General features: G+C 40.4%; 1 protein-coding gene across 21 annotated transcripts in view; it reads right to left on the reverse strand.

The window, feature by feature from the left end:
• Positions 1 to 19,412, reverse strand: part of CAPRIN2 (caprin family member 2) — a 42,378-nt gene extending 22,966 nt beyond the window's left edge. For 13 of the 21 annotated variants that reach the window (XM_043440062.1, XM_043440058.1, XM_043440069.1 and 10 more), the window contains exons 1-6: positions 19,064 to 19,200; positions 17,725 to 17,990; positions 15,660 to 15,722; positions 8,667 to 8,753; positions 2,396 to 2,634; positions 1,109 to 1,191 (exon numbers count right to left, since the gene is read on the reverse strand). In XM_043440062.1, coding sequence (XP_043295997.1) covers positions 1,109 to 1,191; positions 2,396 to 2,634; positions 8,667 to 8,753; positions 15,660 to 15,722; positions 17,725 to 17,976 — 724 coding nt within the window. In that variant the 5' untranslated portion in view covers positions 17,977 to 17,990; positions 19,064 to 19,200. Of the gene's footprint in view, positions 1 to 1,108; positions 1,192 to 2,395; positions 2,635 to 8,666; positions 8,754 to 15,659; positions 15,723 to 17,724; positions 17,991 to 18,820; positions 19,029 to 19,063; positions 19,337 to 19,391 lie in introns of those variants that run through there. The other 8 variants (XM_043440070.1, XM_043440068.1, XM_043440065.1 and 5 more) reach the window with 4 other exon arrangements.
• Positions 19,413 to 19,638: the final 226 nt, after the last annotated feature.

A 19,638-nucleotide genomic window follows, 5' to 3' on the forward strand; every position in this document is an offset into this window, starting at 1 on the left:
CTCTTCCCCCTACTCCCTAGGAGCCACTGACCCGCTATCATTCACATTATGACTTTTCTAGAATTTCATATAAATGGAATCATACATTATGCACTCATTTTTTGTCTGGCTTCTTTCATTCAGCATAATTTATTTTGAGATTCACACATGCTGCTAAAGTATCAATAATTCATCCCTTTGTTACTGCTGAAATGATTTCATTGTATGGATATATCACATTTTGTTTATTAATTATCAGTTGATGTACATCCAGACTGGGTTCAATTAGGGACTCTTTGGAATAAGCTGGTATGAACATTCATGCACAAGTACTTAAATGAATGCATGTTTTCAATTCTCTTGGGTACTAGAAGTGTAACTACTTGGTGATATAGTAAGTGTACACAATTTTATTAAAAGCTGACAAACTAGTTTCCAAAGTATTTGTATCACTTTGAATTCTAACCAAGCAATAAATAACTGTGATTTAAATTTGAAAGGACTTAAGAAATTGAGATAGTTATCCATACTCAAATATTTTTTTAAAGGAAGTAATAAAAATGTTTACCAGCTTCCAGTGAGTTTTCATTATCCTAAACTAGTACATAAAATTATGTACTTCATGTCCAGACATTTGTACTTGGTCATCTGGTCAAAGCCTACTTACAAAGCCGAAAGGACTCTTTCTCTCCAGATCATTTCCAGATCGGTAGACAACAATGTTTCAATAGACTATGGAGCCAAATCATTCCTATTTTCTTAAGCAGGTCTGGTAAATAAGCTTTGACATTAACAATGCGTGGATTTAAGTTTCCTAAACAGAATGGGTACTACCACACAGAACAGAGAAGTGAACCCCAAGATGGTCAAGCTCTAGTCTATAGCTCTGTTCCCAAATTATAGTGAATTGCCACCTCAAAACTCACCATAGGTTCCATTTTAGTGAGTACAATTAAACAAGAGCTGCCTCTAACAGAATAAAACAAAGCTATCATTCTGTCAATGAATCCAGTATTGTCAGACATGTAAGTTCTGATGGACTGACACAGTTCTGGCCCTTGATATCATACTAAACTCCTAACATAAAATTTAGTATTTACTGCATAAGTCCAGAGTAGAGAAAACTCACATGTCGTTCCTACCACTGCTTTCTCACTACCTTCCAAAAGGTCCCAAAAGTACAAGGATGACTGCTCCATCTGGTCTTCAACACTGACAAGGAAAAACAGCAGCAGAAAAAGTGGTTTTAGAGGCACATGGAACAGAACGATTTATACAATATAACCCATCAACAATTAAGACATTCAATGTTCATTTTGTGTTTTTTTACTCTCTGGAAATAAAAAATTGAGATTTTATAAAAGATGACTAAATGCCCATTTATGGACTTCCTCTATAAGCATTTTTCCTTAAAACAACTAAAATAAAGATTTTAAGAAATACAGCTATTAAGGAATAGACTCAAAAAAAAGAGTTTAAAGCAATCAGTATGGTATCATTCATTACCAAGTATACATCCTAGATAAAAGAACAGTGAAATGGAAATATTAAGAGCTACATCAGACTTTAAAGGGAGCAGCTCATTTCTCAAATTAGGTTTCACTTACATTTCAAATATTAAAAGTAAGCTTTATTCCCTGGATCTATCAAAATGAAGCGTGAGAAGGAAGCAACCAAATAGATGATGACTGTGGAGTAGATTATCGGGTAGGAATGAGTAAATAAATAAATATATGGCTATACATAGGTAATTAAAAGAGTTTTATAAGGTTTCTTCCTGAACTGATAGGGTAATTTCTAACAACAGTTGAAACTAACTCTGCTGTTGCATGGCTAACAAACACAACATTGAAACGACCTGAATCTAACAAATCAAAAGCACAGGGCTCTGCTCATTAGCTGATTTACTCCATGTTCCATTTAAGCAAAAACAGCAAATAGATAGCTGTAGAAGAAAAAAATTGAGATGCCTCAATTTGCTGGTTTTTTATTTTAAATTATCAAATTTATTCCTCAGTATTTATTCACAGCAAAAGAACACTAAATAATTCTAACTTTGACAGCGGAGTGATACTGATCAAGTTAAATTTCATTTACCTCCACTTAGGTACAGCAGTAAGGAGACAAAGACTCTCAGGTCATACAACAGTCTGACACAATTACAAAAAAAAGTGTACGAGTATACATAATTAATATTATGGTTAATACCAGTATAAGGCTAAACTATAAGACATTTTAAAGATCAGTGTTACAGTAAAGAAGCAGGTTAATGATACCATTCAAATTCACTTTCCTACTAGACAGGCTATCAACCTTCTGAGAGCCTGGACAGCCAATGTTTCCAATGCTGAACATATACACTGAAAAGCTAAAGTGTCATGTGTCTTGTTTTAGGAAAACATTTTTATTAACTTACCTCAGACTTTCATTTCTTTCAGGACAGGTCAGTTTTGAAAATTTAATGAGGTAGTCAAGTTCTTTTAAAGGCAAATACACTGCACCATTCAAGCCCCCTTTGAAGTCTTTCTGTACATGTTCCTGCATCAAGTTCTGTAATACATACTGAACTTGAAGTATAGTGCGAAGCTTTTTCTTCTCAGCCTCAAGTTTTAGCATGTGCTCCCTTCTCTGGGCTTTCTTCTGCGCTTTAAGTAGCTGTTAAAACAAATGTTAATTAAAGCGAGCAACTCTCCACAATCCATATTAGCAGTCTATACTCTGTGCTGTGTGTGCGCTGCTCAGCCACTTCAGTCATGTCCAGCCCTTTGCAACCCGTGGACTGTAGCCCAGCAGGCTCCTCAGTCCATGGGGTTTTCCCAGGAAGAAGACTAGAGTGGGTTGCCATTTCCAATTCCAGCGAATCTTCCTGACCCAGGGATTGAACCTGCATCTCTTGCGTCTCCTGCATTGGCAGGTGGATTGTTTACCACTGTGCTACCTAGAAAGCCCTCCACTGGTCTACAAAAGTCTAATCCCAAAGAGTTGAGATTGGATGATAAATCTCTAATATATAACACTGACTGTGAAACTGACAAAATCACCAGGTACTAAACTGGTTTGTCTCAGTGCAATAGAGCCAAGGAAGTCCAAATATGTGACTCCCAACTCCAGGCTGAATCCAGTACCTCTATCATCATCATGAGAAGCAAAATATCTACCATTAATGTCCATATAATCCCAAGGTTTTACTTTTCCATATCATGTATACCAAGCCTTTTTAGGCTAAGTATTTTAAGAAAATGCTTCAGTTTAATTTTGAGGTTGTTTTTTTAATCTCATTTTCCAGGGGAAGTATATTTAAACTAAAGTGGCTAATTTTCAACCAACCAAAAATGACTGGTTAAAACATGAAGAATTGAAAACCAAACAGAAATAAAATGTCTTACAAATACCAGAAAAACAGCCACAGCACATAGGGATTTTTTAAGCAAAACTGAGAGATATTTTCAAATGTTGTCAATCTGGATAGAGTTGTATCTTCCAATATTTAGTTGACAAAATACATACGGAAAATTAGCAGAATGTAAGTTTTCCCTCAAATGAATATGTGTGTATGTATAGATTGAGTAGTTTAGAGTCTACTCAAAAGCTCACAACTATAATACTTTAAAGTCTGACATAATATGTGGGTCCCAAAAGTGACTGCTCATTTATAAAATATCAACAATAAAAAGTACCATCTATTTCCTCTGAGAAACCTAAACGGTCTTTTCTCCCCATAACTGTTTTTCTGTCTGTAATGCTTCCATCATACTGGATATTCTCCAAGGTATGAAAAGTTAGAGAACAGAAAAAAAAATCTTTTCGCTTTTTCCTATAAGTGAATTAAAGTACTTTGATTCAGAACTCTACAAAAAAGATGTTCATAAATCCTAATCAACTAAGATGGTGGTTAAAAAAAAAAACACCTCAGGAAAAAGATTCATCATGGCATTATTAATTCCTTTCTACAGGGTATGAACGCCAACTATGACTTGCACTACCGCCAGGGATAAGAGACAATGGGTGAAGATAAAATGTTGAGAGTGAGAAATAGACTGGTTGGGGGTTATGTGAACAAGGGATGGCAGAGGCTGAGCAAAGCTTTTTCCAAGACCTCAATATGGACCTCAACAGCACTTATCAAACTCAGTTTCTGCTTGAGAGGGGGAGAAACAAAAGAGGTGGTAATTCTAGCTCTCCAAGACAGTGGGATTCCTTTGGACACAAACTCATGATGGTATAAGAAAACACAAAGGTGCTGAGGACACTTTGGGACTATATCACATGATTACCTCAGATCTCTCTTTAGGCACCTCCCAGGGTTGGGTTAGGTGTTCTTAACACTCAGGTCACACTGAACCCTCCCTATCAAAGTATCTATCTGCATTAAATGTTTATCTTTCTCTAGAACTGCATCCCCCTTAGGCTTCAGCTCCATGATGACAGGGACTCTATCTCTGTTGTTCACCAGTATATCACTAGGACCCAACATAGACCCTGACATGTGACAGGACCTCAAATATTTATCGATTTAATAAAGTAAGGAATATGTTGTCTTCCAGATCTCCTAGGAAGAAAAGCTATGACAAATCTAGACAGCGTATTAAAAAGCAGAGACAGAACTTTGCTGACAAAGGTCCATATAGTCAAAGGAATGGTTTTTCCAGTAGTCACGTACAGTTGTGGGAGAAGGAAATGGCAACCCACTCCAGTATTCTTGCCTGGAGAATCCCCATGGACAGAGGAGCCTGGGAAGCTACAGTCCATGAGGTCACAAGAGTCAGACACAACTTAGCGAGTAAACTACCACCATGTACAGATGTGAGAGTTGGACCATAAAAAAGGCTGAGCATCAAAGAATTAATGCTTTCAAACTGTGGTGCTGGAGAAGACTCTTGAGATTCCCTTGGAAAGCAAGATCAAACCAGTCAATCCTAAAGAAAATCAATCCTGAATACTCCTTGGAAGGACTGATGATGAAGCTGAAGTTCCAAAACTCTGGCCATCTGATATGAAGAGCTGACTCACTGGAAAAGACCCTGGTGCTGGGAAAGACTGAGGACAAGAGAAAGGGATGACAGAGAATGAGATGGTTGAATGGCATCGACTCAAAGGACATGAGTTTGAACAAACTCTGGGAGATGGTGAAGGACAGGGGAGCCTGGCATGCTGTAGTCCATAGGGTCACAAAGAGTCAGAACGACTTAGTAGCTGAACAACAAGCAGGTCATAATCAAATATCATGCAAACCACTGACAGCAGCTGATTTCTCCTTATTCATGTGGAAACTAGTAAGTCAGGTTACTTATCTTCTTTCAGTTGAGGACCGGTTAAAAAGAAATGAAGTAAATTATTATCAACCAATAATACCAAACCATAAAATTTATTTTCTGAACCATGATTCTGAATGATAAATTCCCATCAAAGGACAAAGCTCATATCAAAAAAACAGAGAGATGTGGACTGAATAGGAAGGCTCCCAACTCTAATTTGAAGGGAAAGAAGAAAGTGTTACACAAACTGCAAACAGGCTATCTCACAGAAGAGGTCTAACAAAAGAAAGAAAGTGAAGTTGCACAGTCATGTCAACTCTTTGCGATCCCATGGACTGTAGTCTACCAGGCTTCTCAGTCCATGGGATTTTCCAGGCAAGAGTACTGGAGTGGGTTGCCATTTCCTTTTCCAGGGGATCTTCCTGACCCAGGAATCAAACCCAAGTCTCCTGCATTGCAGGCAGACGCTTTACCCACTGAACCACCAGGGAAACCCCAACAAAACAAAGACTTCATTTTAAAAAAAAAATCCAATAGGCTGAAAGATACTTCATTATAAAAATAGTCAAACTCCATAGTGCCTGGCACATGGATGATGTTTAAAACAAGATTTAAATCTAAAAAGAACATCATACACTGAAAAAAACACCTGGGTAGAAAATTAAAATTTGATAGGGTTAACTCTGAGAAAAGAGTTAACAGAAATTATTAAGTATTATAGAAATATACTTTAATATATATAATTCACTTCATGGGAAATAGATGAGGAAACTGGAAACAGTGTTAGACTTTATTTTTTGGGCTCCAAAATCACTGCAGATGGTCATTGCAGCCATGAAATTAAAAGACGCTTACTCCTTGGAAGGTAAGTTATGACCAACCTACATAGCACATTAAAAAGCAGAGACATAACTTTGCCAACAAAGGTCCATCTAGTCAAGGCTATGGTTTTTGCAGTGGTCATGTATGGATGTGAGAGTTGGACTATAAAGAAAGCTGAGCACCAAAGAATTGATGCTTTTGAACTGTGGTGTTGGAGAAGACTCTTGAGAGTCCCTTGGACTGCAAGGAGATCCAACCAGTCCATCCTAAAGGAGATCAGTCCTGGGTGTTCATTGGATGCTGAAGCTGAAACTCCAAACTTTGGCCACCTCATGCAAAGAGTTGACTCATTGGAAAATACTCTGATGCTGAGAGGGATTGGGGGCGGGAGGAGAAGGGGATGACAGAGGATGAGATGGCTGGATGGCATGACCAACTCGACAGACATGAGTTTGAGTAAACTCCGGGAGTTTGTGATGGACAGGGAGGCCTGGCGTGCTGCGATTCATGGGGTCGCAAAGAGTCGGACACAACTGAGCGACTGAACTGAACTGAATACTTCAAACCTCCAAACAGAAGGTAAACATAAAGATCTTTCTTTTAGCACAATGGACCAAAACTAAATAAACTCAACATATTGGGAGAGGGATAAAACAATCCCATGTATCAGGAAAAAAAAAAAAAACCTTAAAAACACTGTATTGAAAATAGCCTAGAGGAATAAAAAGTTTTTAAAATAATAAAATAGTCTAGAGGAACTTCCCTGGCAGCCAAGTGGTTAAGACTCCACCCTTCCAATGCAGGAGGCACGGGTTTCATCCCTGATTGAGGAACTAAGATCCCACATGCCACATGGTATAGCCAAAAAAATAAATATAATGAAATAGCTTAGAAATACTTAAGAGACATGGAACCAACAGAAAGTATTAAAATTAAGTAATGAAAAAGTGAACGTGAGTTTAAAGTGCCCTGTGGATAACAAAGCTAATATCTTTTCATTCACTCAGTCGTGTCTGACTCTTTGTGACCCCATGGACTGCAGCACGCTTCAGGCTTCCCTGTCCTTCATCAACTCCTGTAGCTTACTCAAACTCATGTCCATCAAGTCAGTGATGCCATCCAACCAACCCATCCTCTGTAGTCCCCTTCTCCTCCTGCCTTCAATCCTTCCCAGCATCAGGGTCTTTTCCAATGAGTCAGTTCTTCCCATCAGGTGGCCAAACTATTGGAGTTTCAGCTTTAGCATCAGTCCTTCCAATGAACAGTCAGGACTGATTTGCTTTACGATTGACTGGTTTGATATCCTTGCAGTCCAAGGGACTCTCAAGAATCTTCTCCAACACCACAGCCTAAAAGCATCAATTCTTCAGCACTCACCTTTATGGTCCAACTCTTACATCCATACGTGACTACTGGAAAAACCGTAGCTTTGACTAGACAGACCTTTGTTGGCAAAGTAATGTCTCTACTTTTTAATATGCTGTCTAGATTGGTCATAGCATTTCTTCCAAGGAGCAAACATCTTTTAATTTTATGGCTACAGTCACCATCTGCAGTGATTTTGGAGCCCCCAAAAATAAAGTCTCTGTTTCCATTATTTCCCCATCTATTTGCCATGAAGTGATGGGACTGGATGCCATGAATATCTAATATCATGATATCAGATGCCATGAAGTCTAATATTATCCTAGAGTTGCATGAACAGAAGTATTCAGAAAACAGAAAGAAGTATCTCTATACTAGGCTATTTTAGATTTCACACTACCTTTTAAAAGTCAGACATCCAGAAGAGAGCAATTCAGAATTATATAATACAAGGATTAAGATGGTAGATGTCTTCAACTTAAGAATGACATTTTGTGTTTTTTGTTTGTTTTTGATCCCAGGGGAATGAAGAAGAGAATTTTAATTCACTGTACAAGACCCAAAAAGTAGAAAAGTCTATGAGACATTCTCCCTACCCCAAAATGAATTTACTAAAATATTTCCTCAGTTGTTAGAACAGGATCTCTAAAGGTCCATCTTTCTAAAACTAAGACTCTAAAGCAATGAAGCATACCTCATTAATGAAAGCTTAAGACTTCATATTAATTACTGGTTAAATTTATAGGAGAAAAAAACTTGAATTGCCAATATAGAATAATTCAAACTATATCAGTGAGACCACACTTAACTTTATTTAAATTATGAACCATAAATTTGCCTGGTAATAACTGTCATGCTCTCAAGAAGGATCTACCAATTCTACGTTTCATAATATGTCAAATAATGCTAAACACACAAGCCAATATTATATAAATTTTCAAGCCCACATTGTAAAATGCTTTACAAATGAATCTGTCAAAGTTTTCATTCCATTTCTCAGTGATTTCTATAATTCCATAATGAAATAGTATACATTCAATAATGAATGCTTTATTCACAATGTTTCATATTCAGATAACATTTGTATTCAGTTCTTCAGTAGCTATCCTCCACCCCACCTCCCAGAATTAAAAATCAGCAGGAATTAGATGAACAATAATGAAGCACCATTATCAGACACTAACAGTTTCTTCAAGATCAGTAGTTAAGCCGGTTTTAAGAAAAGCAAAAAAAGTATATACTTACATCTTGGCTCAGTCCAGAAAAGGTTTTCTGAAGCTCCTTGGCAAATTCTAAGTTATGTAGCACTTCTTCATATTTCTCAACTGCTTCCTACCAAACCAGATAAGAAAACATCAATTCTGTGAATTTCCAAGTACAAATATGTCAAAATAAGTGCTCCTTGATAACAGGAGAAGAAATGTAACACATTAGGAACTAGCCATTTACTACACATGGGCTTCCCAGGTGGTACATAGTAAAGAATCTACCTGCCAATGCAGGAGACACAAGAGATACAGCTTTAATCCCTAGGTCAGGAAGAGTCCCTGGAGAAGGAAATGGCAACCCACTCCAGTATTCTTGCCTGGAAAGTTCCATGGACGGAGGAGCCAGGCAGGCTTCAGCCCATGAGGTTGCAAAGAGTCAGACACGACTCAGCACACATTTACTACACATACCCAAAAAAGTAAGGAGAAAGTATTTAGTAGAAGCTACATAAAGTTAAATTCAAAAATTCAATTTTTATGCTAGAAATCTGAACCATAATAATAATAATGAAGTTGACTATCCATATATCGGAGAGGCCTGAGGGTTTCAAGAGCACTGAACCAATAGGATTCCTCTGTCAATATTCATTCACTACACAAATATATTACACAAGTAGCACAGTGAGAATCACAGACGAAGCAACCTCGAGAAATTTACACTATGGTAGGAAAAACTTGTAAATAATTACCTATAACAACAAATTAAGTATTGTAACAGAAATACTGCAAATTTGGAGGGCATGCCATGTGGCTTGCCAGATTTCGGTTCCCTGACCAGGGACTGAACCTAGGCCCTTGGCAGTGAAAGCAGAGTCACAAACACTGGACCACTAGGGAATTCCTGTAAATTTAAAGAAGCAAATTTTTCTTTGCAATTTCAGATGACGAAAGTAAATAATTAGAGAAAGGGCAGGTTTATATGACCTTTACTTCAAATCTACATGGAAGAACAAAGGGCCAATATGAAACAGAACAAGATGGGGAACTCCTCTAATCAGATAAAGACATATTACAAAGCCTCTACAGTTAAAATAGTGTAATATTCCACTTCTGAATATCTACCCAAAAGAAATGAAAGCATATACCCACCTAAAGACTTGAAGGCAAATTTATACAGCACATTATTCATTACAGCCCCAAATAAAAACAATCCAAATATCCAGCAACTGGTAAATGGATAAGCAAAATGTGTTATAACCATACACAGGAATTCTGACTAGCAACAAAAAGAAATGAATTACTGATACATGCTATAACATGCATGAACCTCAAAAACATAATGGTAAGTCAAAGACGACAGATACAAGACTTTACTTTCTATGCAATATCCAGAAAAGACAAATTTATAGAGACAGAAAGCAAATAACAGCACAAAAGAGAACTTGAAAGGGTTATGGAAATGTTCTACAACTCACTGCTAGGACTTCCCTGGCTGTCGAGTAGTTAAAACCCCGCGCTCCCAATGCAGGGGCCAGGTTCAAACCCTGGTTGAGTAACTAGATCCCTCATGCATGCCACAACGAAGAAACCCACTTGCTGCAACAAAGTTCCCACAAGTAGCAACTAAAACTCAGTGGAGCCAACATAATAAATATTTTTTAAAGTAAATAAAACTCAATTGTTGTAATAGTTGCATAACTCTACAAATTTACTATAAATTATTAAATTGTGCAGTTACAAGGAGTTAATGTTATATTTACGATACCTCAAGAAAGCTGTCTTTAAAATAATCTGATACTTTTAAGTCTTTGTAAAGGTATAGAGCAACAGAATTCCTGTGTACTATAACATAACATAGTTTTAACATAAATTGGTATAATAATTTAGGAAATTAATTTGGCATTTTTACTGTGAAGTTAACTACGGGTGTACCCTACAGCCCAATGATAAGTATACACCCTGAAGAAATCTTACACCTGTGTCTTACTAATACGTGTAAGACCAATCAAAGTAGGCTACCAAAATATAAGCGCAAACAACTCAAACATCCATCTTTTATAGACTACTATCCAGTAGAGAAAAGCAAATGAAATATAACTACTTGCCTCAAATTAAAAATCTTAAATGTAATGAATGAAAAAAGATAAGTTGCAAAATATACAGTATAACATTTATTGTAAGTTTCAAAAAAAGTAACCCTAACAGATTTAAGGACAGTAAGTTCTCTTCAAACATAAGGAAGGGAATGAATGGGGGAAGTTCAAGGTCAGGTTACAGGAAGGAGTTCAGGGAAGGTGCTTCGATAGTGTTCCTAATATACTATTTGAGCTGAGTAGTGGGTTCTGACACTTGCCTTATTAGGCGCTGTACCTTACATGCAGTATTTTGTATGGACTACATATTTCTTAATAAAACAGGCAGTTCAAATATTAGAACCAAGAACGCACAGGTAACATAACCATAGTAAACAGTCCTCAAAGGGACGTGAAACTAGAAAGGAATACCCCTTTGTGTGTGTGTGTGTGTGTGTGTGTGTGTGTGTGTGTGTGTGTGCACTCAGTCATGTCCAACTCTTTGTGATCCTGTGGATGACAGCCTGCCGCCAGGCAATTTTCCAGGCAAGAACACTGGAGTGGGCTCCCATTTTCTTCTCCAATACCCCTTCATATCTGCTCCCAAATAATATTAACTCAACTTCCCATCATTAGATGTGGATCCACCCTTTCTCTCTCTCCTTGTTTATACAGCAAAGGAGATATCCTTCTACCTGTGCCCTGGATCCTATTCAATTCTGCATTCACAGGAGACCTTACTCTATGATTCTCTCTTTAATGTCTTAAGGCTCTCCCTCTCTGTTGATGCTGAAACCAGCACTTAAGTTCAAGTCTCCCCCAACCTAAACAAGAAAAATAAAAAGTGCCTTTCTGAAAACCACTTCCTTCAAGTCACAGACAAATTTCAAAATGTCTACACAGTCTCCATTTTCTCTTCAGCCCTTATAAACCTGGATTGTTTCCACCATTCCATCAGAACTGTCCTGGCCTGATGCCAGGAAATATTGAGGACAGGAGAAGAAGGGGACAACAGAGGATGAGATGGTTGGATGGCATCACCGACTCAATGGACATGGGTTTGGGTGGACTCTGCAAGTTGGTGATGGACAGGGAGGCCTGGCATGCTGCAGTTCATGGGGTCGCAAAGAGTTGGACACAACTGAGCGACTGAACTGAACTGAATGTCAGTGATGTCAATCCCATCCTTTAAACCTGTGGATCTTGTATAGCTCTCATTTTGGTTAACTTCTCAGAAGATTTCAACACAGAGGCACCCTCCTGCTCTACAAACAACTCGTTTTTTGTAACACTAAACTTCCATTTCCCCCATTTCTCCAGCTTTTCATTTACCAGCAATTTTCCCATTAACTGTTCTCATCTCAGTTTTCAAGCACTTATAAAGACAATAGGACCTACATCACAGAAATGAGCAAGTTAAATGAACACTTTTAAATGATTTAAAAGTATTGTGGAAACAGACACCATATTAAAAAAAAAAAAAAAAGGATGAATAGGTAGAGCACAGAGGATTTTTAAGGCAGTGAAACTATTCTGTGTGTTACCATGACAGTATACATGCCATTTTATATTTGTCAAAACCCACAGGATGTACAATAACAAGGAGTGAACCCCAACGTAATGTATGGACTTTGAGTGATGATGCTGTGTCAAGGTAGGTTCAACTGTAACAAATGGACCACTCTGGTAAGGAACGCTGATAGTGGAAAAGGCTGTGCATGTGTGGGGTCAAGGAACTCTCTCCACTTTCTGCTCAAATTTACTGTGAATCTAAAACTGCCAAAAAAAAAAAAGACCCCGAAAGTACCTATATTAAGCTAAGCTGTATATAGGCTTAAAGAAACTTTGGACAGATACAAAGCAATTTATCAGAATCACTATTTTATAAGATGAGTATCAAACAGAGGAAGGACAGGGTGAAAGAAAAAACATCTTTTTTAACATTTCCTAATTTCTAAACTATGTGAATTACTTCCAATTTTAAAAAACTAAACTTAAGGGCTTTTTAATTAAGTACTATACTACTGACAAGAGGTATCTGAGGGCTCAGATTATAGATTTTTTTTTTCTTCTGACTTATCTGCATTTTCTAAATTTCTGTCTGAAGTATATATTCCTTGTACGAGATGACATTTCTCAAAAGTACTGCTAACTATATAATCACATCTAAAAACCTAATATTCAATCATTTTACATTTAGTAAATCTATATGTAGTTATTTAAATACCTACCATATGCAATAAACCATTCTAGTACTAGGAAAACTGCAGTAAGCAGACAAAATCTCTACTTTAACAGAACTCAGACACTGCAAGGGAAGAAGAGATAAAACTTTAGTTTGTCAGAGAAGCACTTTTATTAAGAAAATTAAAGCATGGGAAGGAGCAAAGGAGTGTTGTCCGGACAGGCCTTACTGAGATGACTTTCAAAGAAAAAGCTGAAGGAGATTGGGAATGGAGCCATTTAGACATCTGGGGAAAAAGCACCCCAGGCAGTAAGAAAAGCACAGCAAAACCCTGCAGTAGCAGTGCGGCTGCGATATGCGAGGACCAGAAGGAGGCCTGTGCTGCTGGGATGAAGCCAGCAAGAGAGAAGTGTAGGAAATGCAATAAAAATGTAAAAGGAAGTGGGGAGCATAACTTGTTTGTAGGGCCTTACAGGCCATTCTGGGGTTCACTGGTGGCTCAGATGGTAAAGAATCTGCCTGCAATACAGGAGACCCGGGTTCAATTCCTGGGTTGGGAAGATCCCCTGGAGAAGGGAATGGCTACCCACTCCAGTATTCTTGCCTGGAGAATCCCATGGACAGAGGAGCCCGGCAGGCTACAGTCCATGCGGTCGCACAGAGTCGGACACAAACGAGTGACTAACACTTTACTATACATCACAGGACATTCTGCACCATGATGGGAACCAACAGGGGGTACTTCTGAGCAGAGGACTGACATCTGACTCGTTTTTGAACAGAACTACAGAGGCTACTGGGGTTTCCCAGGTGGCTCAATGGTAAAAAACCTGCCTGCCAATGCAGGAGATATGGGTTCGATCCCTGGGTCAGGAAGATCCCCTGGAGAAGGAAATGGCAACCTGCTCAAGTATTTTTGCCTGGAGAACCTCAGGGACAGAGGAGCCTGGCTGGCCAGCAACCATGGGGACGCAAAGAGTCAGACATGACTGAGTGAACATACAGGCACACACGCACTGAGGCTACTGTGTTAAGAACAGACTTGGAGGGAGAGCACAAACAGAAAAACTCGTAAGGAAGCTGTTACAGTAATGCAGATGAAAGGTGATGCGGTGTGGAACAGGAAGGCAGAGGCAGAATTTATGAGAAATGGTCTGTTTCTGAATTTATTTTGAAGGAGGAATTGACCACACACTTGCTGATGGGCTAGACACAAGGTGCGAGGAGAAAAATGAGAAATTCTCCAAGGTTTTGAGTGATACCATCCTTCTAGTAAATCAGGCTGTTAACTGATATAGTGAAGGTAAAAGGAGAACAGGTTTTGTGGAGCAAAATAAAAGGCAACTGGACATAGGAATCTAGAGTTCAGAGAACTGCTCTATTGATAATATAAATTTGGAGTTTGTCAGGTATCCCTCAAGCAATCCAAGTTAATACTACAGAAGCAACATATAGCAGCTTGTGTATCTCAGACTAGTGAGATTAAAGTTTACCTGGCTGGAGCTCCTCAACATTTCTTAGAGAGCTACCATGAGAATCACCAGCCTCCCCATTCCCATCCCCAAACACAAAACACAAAAACATGTAACAGAACACATTCTCCAAGGGTGTTTAGATAGAGGTTTCGTCACTTTAAAAGTTAGTGAACACACCATGACTACTTAAAAACAAAACCGTGTTGAAACGCTGAATGTCCAGCTAAGTCCTTTCACCAGACATCTGAGCACACCATTCTCAGAACTCGACAATTCAAATCTGTGTCTCAGCAAAACAGTAATTCACTACATCACAAAAATTCTAGGTCAGTGACAAAGAGCCAACATGGCAAGGAAAAAGTACCTGCGATTCACAACCAAAGACTTTAAATAACATAAAAGACAATAGATCCACATGCTAGATGAAATAACTTTTAATTTTGTGCTGTCACACAGGAAGTGTGGTCAGATCAAAAAGGCAAACATCAATAAAGCGTTTTTAAAATTTTCCATATTGTAAAAACTCTCCTTCATCCCATTAGATAAAACTTGTAATTACTAGGTATACCATGGGCAACGTAAAGAGTATTTTTAACTGTCATAAACAGTGAATATTTAAAGGCCTGATATCTATCAGATAAACATGCCTCCTAAGAAGGAACACAGCAATACATAATAGAAAAGCACGGCGATATCAACAAAGGAATTAAGGAGAAGCAACTAGAAAAAACCAAGGCAAGCTGTAGTAGTTACCCTTTTACATTTTAGAGCAAAGAGGTGTCAGGTTTAGAATATGTGAGTAAATAGTAGAAAGCTAGGTGATTCCCTGCTCTTCTCCTTCAGTCCACTCTAGAGAAAGTTTAATTAAATCCATATGTTAACTCTTTGTGATTATCTACATCTTCACTCTTATTTGACAACACACACCCCCATCCATATACTATCTACTAGTGCAAAAGTAAAGTCAAAGATATAAGACCTGATAGGTGAAGACAAAGTCTTTGGAAAAACCCAGTGGACTCTCACTCTTCCCTTTTAGCCTATCAAATCTTTCAGTTCAGTTCAGTCACTCAGTTGTGTTCGACTCTTTGCAACCCCATGAACTGCAGCACGCCAGGCCTCCCTGTCCATCACCAACTCCCAGAGTCCACCCAAACCCATGTCCATTGAGTCGGTGATGCCATCCAACCATCTTATCCTCTGTCATCCCCTTCTCCTCCTGCTCTTTGGTCTCCCCCAAATTCATCTAAAGTTTTACTAAGAAAATACGTTTGATCAAAGGATCATAAACCACTTACCAACTGGTCTGGATTAAGATGCTCTCCATTTTTCAGGCGATCTTTGTAATCTTCCAGTTTGAGCTACAAAAGAGAAACTTGTATTTACCACAGTCTGATACAAAGTTCTGAAACAAACTAAATACCAGACTGTTTCTCATGAAAACAAAGTTCTTGCAGTAAACTACCAATCTATAAGAATAACATTTTAGTACAAGATAAGAGGCAATTATAGATGAGTTCCAGTCAGGAAAAAAAAAATATTACACATAATCAACACTAGTCTGGAATTACAAAAGTTAAGTGGTAATAAACCCTTTTTCTCTTAATGGCCTCTGTAACTAGATTACACGACACATCGGGGTTTAACAAATAAATCATATGCCCCAACCCAATGGTGCACAATCAGAGGCAATTTTGTCCCCCAAGGACACATGACAATGTCTGGAGGTATCTCCGGCTATCACAGCACACTCGGGGGATGGAGGGAGGAAGTGGGTGCCAGTGGGCATCCTGTGGGTAGAGGCCAGGCAACTACAGAATGCTCCAGTGCATCCTACAGTGCAAAGGACAGCCCCCCACAACAAAGAACTATCCAGCACAAAATGGCAATAGTGTTTGTGAGGCTGAGAAGGCCTGCTTAAATGGTTACCTGCTGAATTATGTGAACATTTGTCCAATGAAACTTCCTAATGGAAGTACAGAAATGTAATATTTTTTTTTTCTAGAATTATAGTAGCCTCAACTTGAAGCCATTTTTCATTTTAAAAAATCTGATATTTAAGGAAATAAATGACGAATAAATTGCATTTATTGTCCAAATAATGACATGACCCTTTATGGTATTCTAAAAGCAATTTTAGGCACCTTCTATGTTGGCTTTATAGCTTTAAAACACTTTCTCAGAAGCTTGAAACAAATGTATGAGTACTGACCAGATTGGTATTCAAAATTAAAGAGGTACTCTAGTTCAGCTGAAGAGTATAATTATATATATATTACACATATATATGTAGTTCCTCCACCTGGGATAAGACATTAATGAGTCTATCAAAAGATCCCGCTTAGAACAGATCCTGCTTTGACTCTAACTTCCCACAGTGGCAGGGGATTTGTGCTGACCCAGGCACACTCACCTTATCATGCTCATGATCAACTGCATGCATTCAAAAGACAACTGGTGAGAACTAAGGCTACAGAGAAGCTACCAGTAACTGGCCCTTCTTCACTACTTTCCTAGAGTGTGTGGGGGTGGGGGGGATGGGGAAATGGGAACGAAAAGGAACAGGGTCAACCAAACTCTTGAAAATCTCTTCACCCTCCTCCATCAAAGCAACTTTCCTAGATTTAACTAGGTCTTGGCATAGAAATATTCAAAAGTTCCTCAGTCTAGATAGTAACTCACCTACTATCACAAGCAAAAGAGAATCATGACACAACAAAGCTACGTGCAGTACCATTTCACAGGCTACATGACTCAGGAAATGAGGAATGATCTGGATCTTTACATCAGCATTTACTGTCACATCAGGCTGGTTACAACCTTCATATCTTTACAAGGCTCTCTACAATGCTTTCACCAACCAATCTGAAACAATCACCTAGCAACACACAAAATCAGTGCTAAAACATCTTCTGGCTCTGCCATCGTTAAAAGCTTCCAATGACTGCAGCAGTTATACTGCAATATCAACTGCTGCAGAAAGTCACAAGGAAAACAAGCTAAAAAAAAAAAAAGAATACTATTCATTTATGCAAAGAAATATTAACACTACATGCAAGGAATTAATCTGACCTAAAGTAGCTACCTCTTCAAATATTTCAACAGTAGCATGCACAATAATTTTACTATGAAGAATATTTTTATTCAGTTATTCTGGCAAATCAAATATAAAGTGTTTAATACAGTCAGTGTTCAGCCTACTTGTACATTTTCAGTCAGCTAAACCTCAAGGTTACTTAAATCTTCAGGAAAGAAATCTTTAGGAAGAATACCTATGAGCCCTGATAGAAAGTAAAAATGCAAGTTCCTTAACTCTAATTTAACATGGTGTATATACAGGGCTGGGTGGGGGAAAAAAGTTACCTTCTTTTTCTCGATGTTTCTGATTTTGTGTTTAAGGCATATGAGTCCATTATCAATGTATGTCTCATATGCTTGGGAAGGAGAGGCAGCAGAGCTGAGGGCAGACTGCAAGGGGCTCAGCGCCCGCTGGCTTTCCCCATGCTGACTGTGGTTCACTTGGGGCTTGGCTGACTTCATTGTCCTCTGTTTTCCCTCCTCTGAATGGCCTGAAGGTGACTGGTAACCAAAAGGAGATGAAGAGAGTTGCACCATTGAAACAGATGAGGCTGAAGGAGGGAAGGGGGAAAAAAAGTTAGGAATAAAACTAAATTACGACTGCAGGCTTTAAATTCCCTGAAAAGCCTAGACCCACGCCCCCCAAAATTCTCTTCCACAGAAGTGAGCTCAAAACTTAATGTTGTTTTAAATAATGTACTTTCATTTCACTACCTTGAAGGCAGTTCGTGCCAAGCGCTGGCGCCTTTGCGTAGGCAAAAATCTACAACATAGGGGATGGTTCCAGAAATTCAATTTCCCACATAGGGAGGAAGAACTGCTAATCAAACAGCGGCTTCAGAGCTGAGGGCGACCCACATTCTGAATAATTTCCATGGTCAAGTGATGACACACACAAAAAATAAGCCTTCCCCATCCGGACAAGGCAGCCAGCCATTCGAAACTCTTCACATTATCTCTCACCACCAGCCCCAACCCCAATCTCTAACAGCCACATTTAATAAAAAATCCCAAACACAGACAATTCTTTCAGAGCTCTCTTTCACTAAGTGCGGAGAAACTTCTTAAACAAGAATGCTAACTTCCCTTTGATTGGTCTGGGGCCTACAAGGCAAGCTGGACACTGGACTACAGGACACTGGAGCGAGGTACTCTCAAGCTGCGACCTCTTCGAGCTGATGTTCAGTTTTGTTTAAACTAACCCATAACCACTCACAAGTCAACCAGTTTAAGGGCGCATCCTGGCGAGCCTTACACCGCCCCGACCGTGGCCCTCGCTCCCCCTCCAGCCCCGCGAATCCGCGCTCTTCTCCCCACTCCCCTTGAGGAGCATCCCCAGAGCAAGGACAAAACAGGCCCCAGGCCCCCGCAAGGCCCGCACCGGAGGCGCTTCTACGAGGCGGGCCTCGGCCCCCCGAGGGCAGCGACCCCCGCCCTCCCACAGTCGTCAGGACGCCGAAGCAGCGGGCCGGGGCCACTTCTGCAGGTGCCTCTGGGAGGCCGATCTGCGGTAAGATGCACGGGCCACCTGCCCTCCAGAGCCGCGCCCCAAGGATGCCGAGCCGTCCTGCACTCCAGGCAGCGGTCGCCCAACCCGGCCCACCCTCGCCGGCTGGCCACTTGCCCCCGCCGCGCCGACTCAGGCAGCCGCAGCCTGGCTTCACCTCCGCAGGCCGCCGAGGCCGCTGCCGCCGCTGCCGCCGCCGCCGCCGCCGCTGCCGCAGCCCGGGCCCGCCTTCGAAAGCCGGCGGGAGCCAGGAGAGCTGCGGAGGTGGACCGGCGCCACCCCGCACTCGTGTCTCCTCCTCCCGCCTCCTCCCTCTCCCCTCCCTGCCCTCGCAGGCGGCGTCTGCGGCACCAGGCGCACCGCCGACTCAGCCGCTCTAGCCCAGGCCCGCCCTCGACGCCGTGGGGGGCCTATATAGGTGCGCCCCGCCCCCACGCGCGCGCACCTCCTCCTTCCGGTGCCGGGCCCCGCCGCCGCCGGCCTCCGCCCGGGGCCGGGGGCGTTTGAGCCAGGCCCAGCTGCGGCTAGAAGTCGTCGCGAGAGGGCGCGTTCTCCCCGCGATTGCGCAGATTGCGGGCCACCAGGTGGGCCCGCTGAGTTGCCGAGAGCCGGCCGGCCGCGAACTCCGCAGCTCTACGCGACCTTGCTGATTGCTGCCGGTAACTCTTGGCGTGACCTTGAACAGGTGATTT

Source organism: Cervus canadensis, chromosome 21 (assembly GCF_019320065.1).
Source record: "Cervus canadensis isolate Bull #8, Minnesota chromosome 21, ASM1932006v1, whole genome shotgun sequence".
NCBI classification, from domain to species: Eukaryota; Metazoa; Chordata; class Mammalia; order Artiodactyla; family Cervidae; genus Cervus; species Cervus canadensis.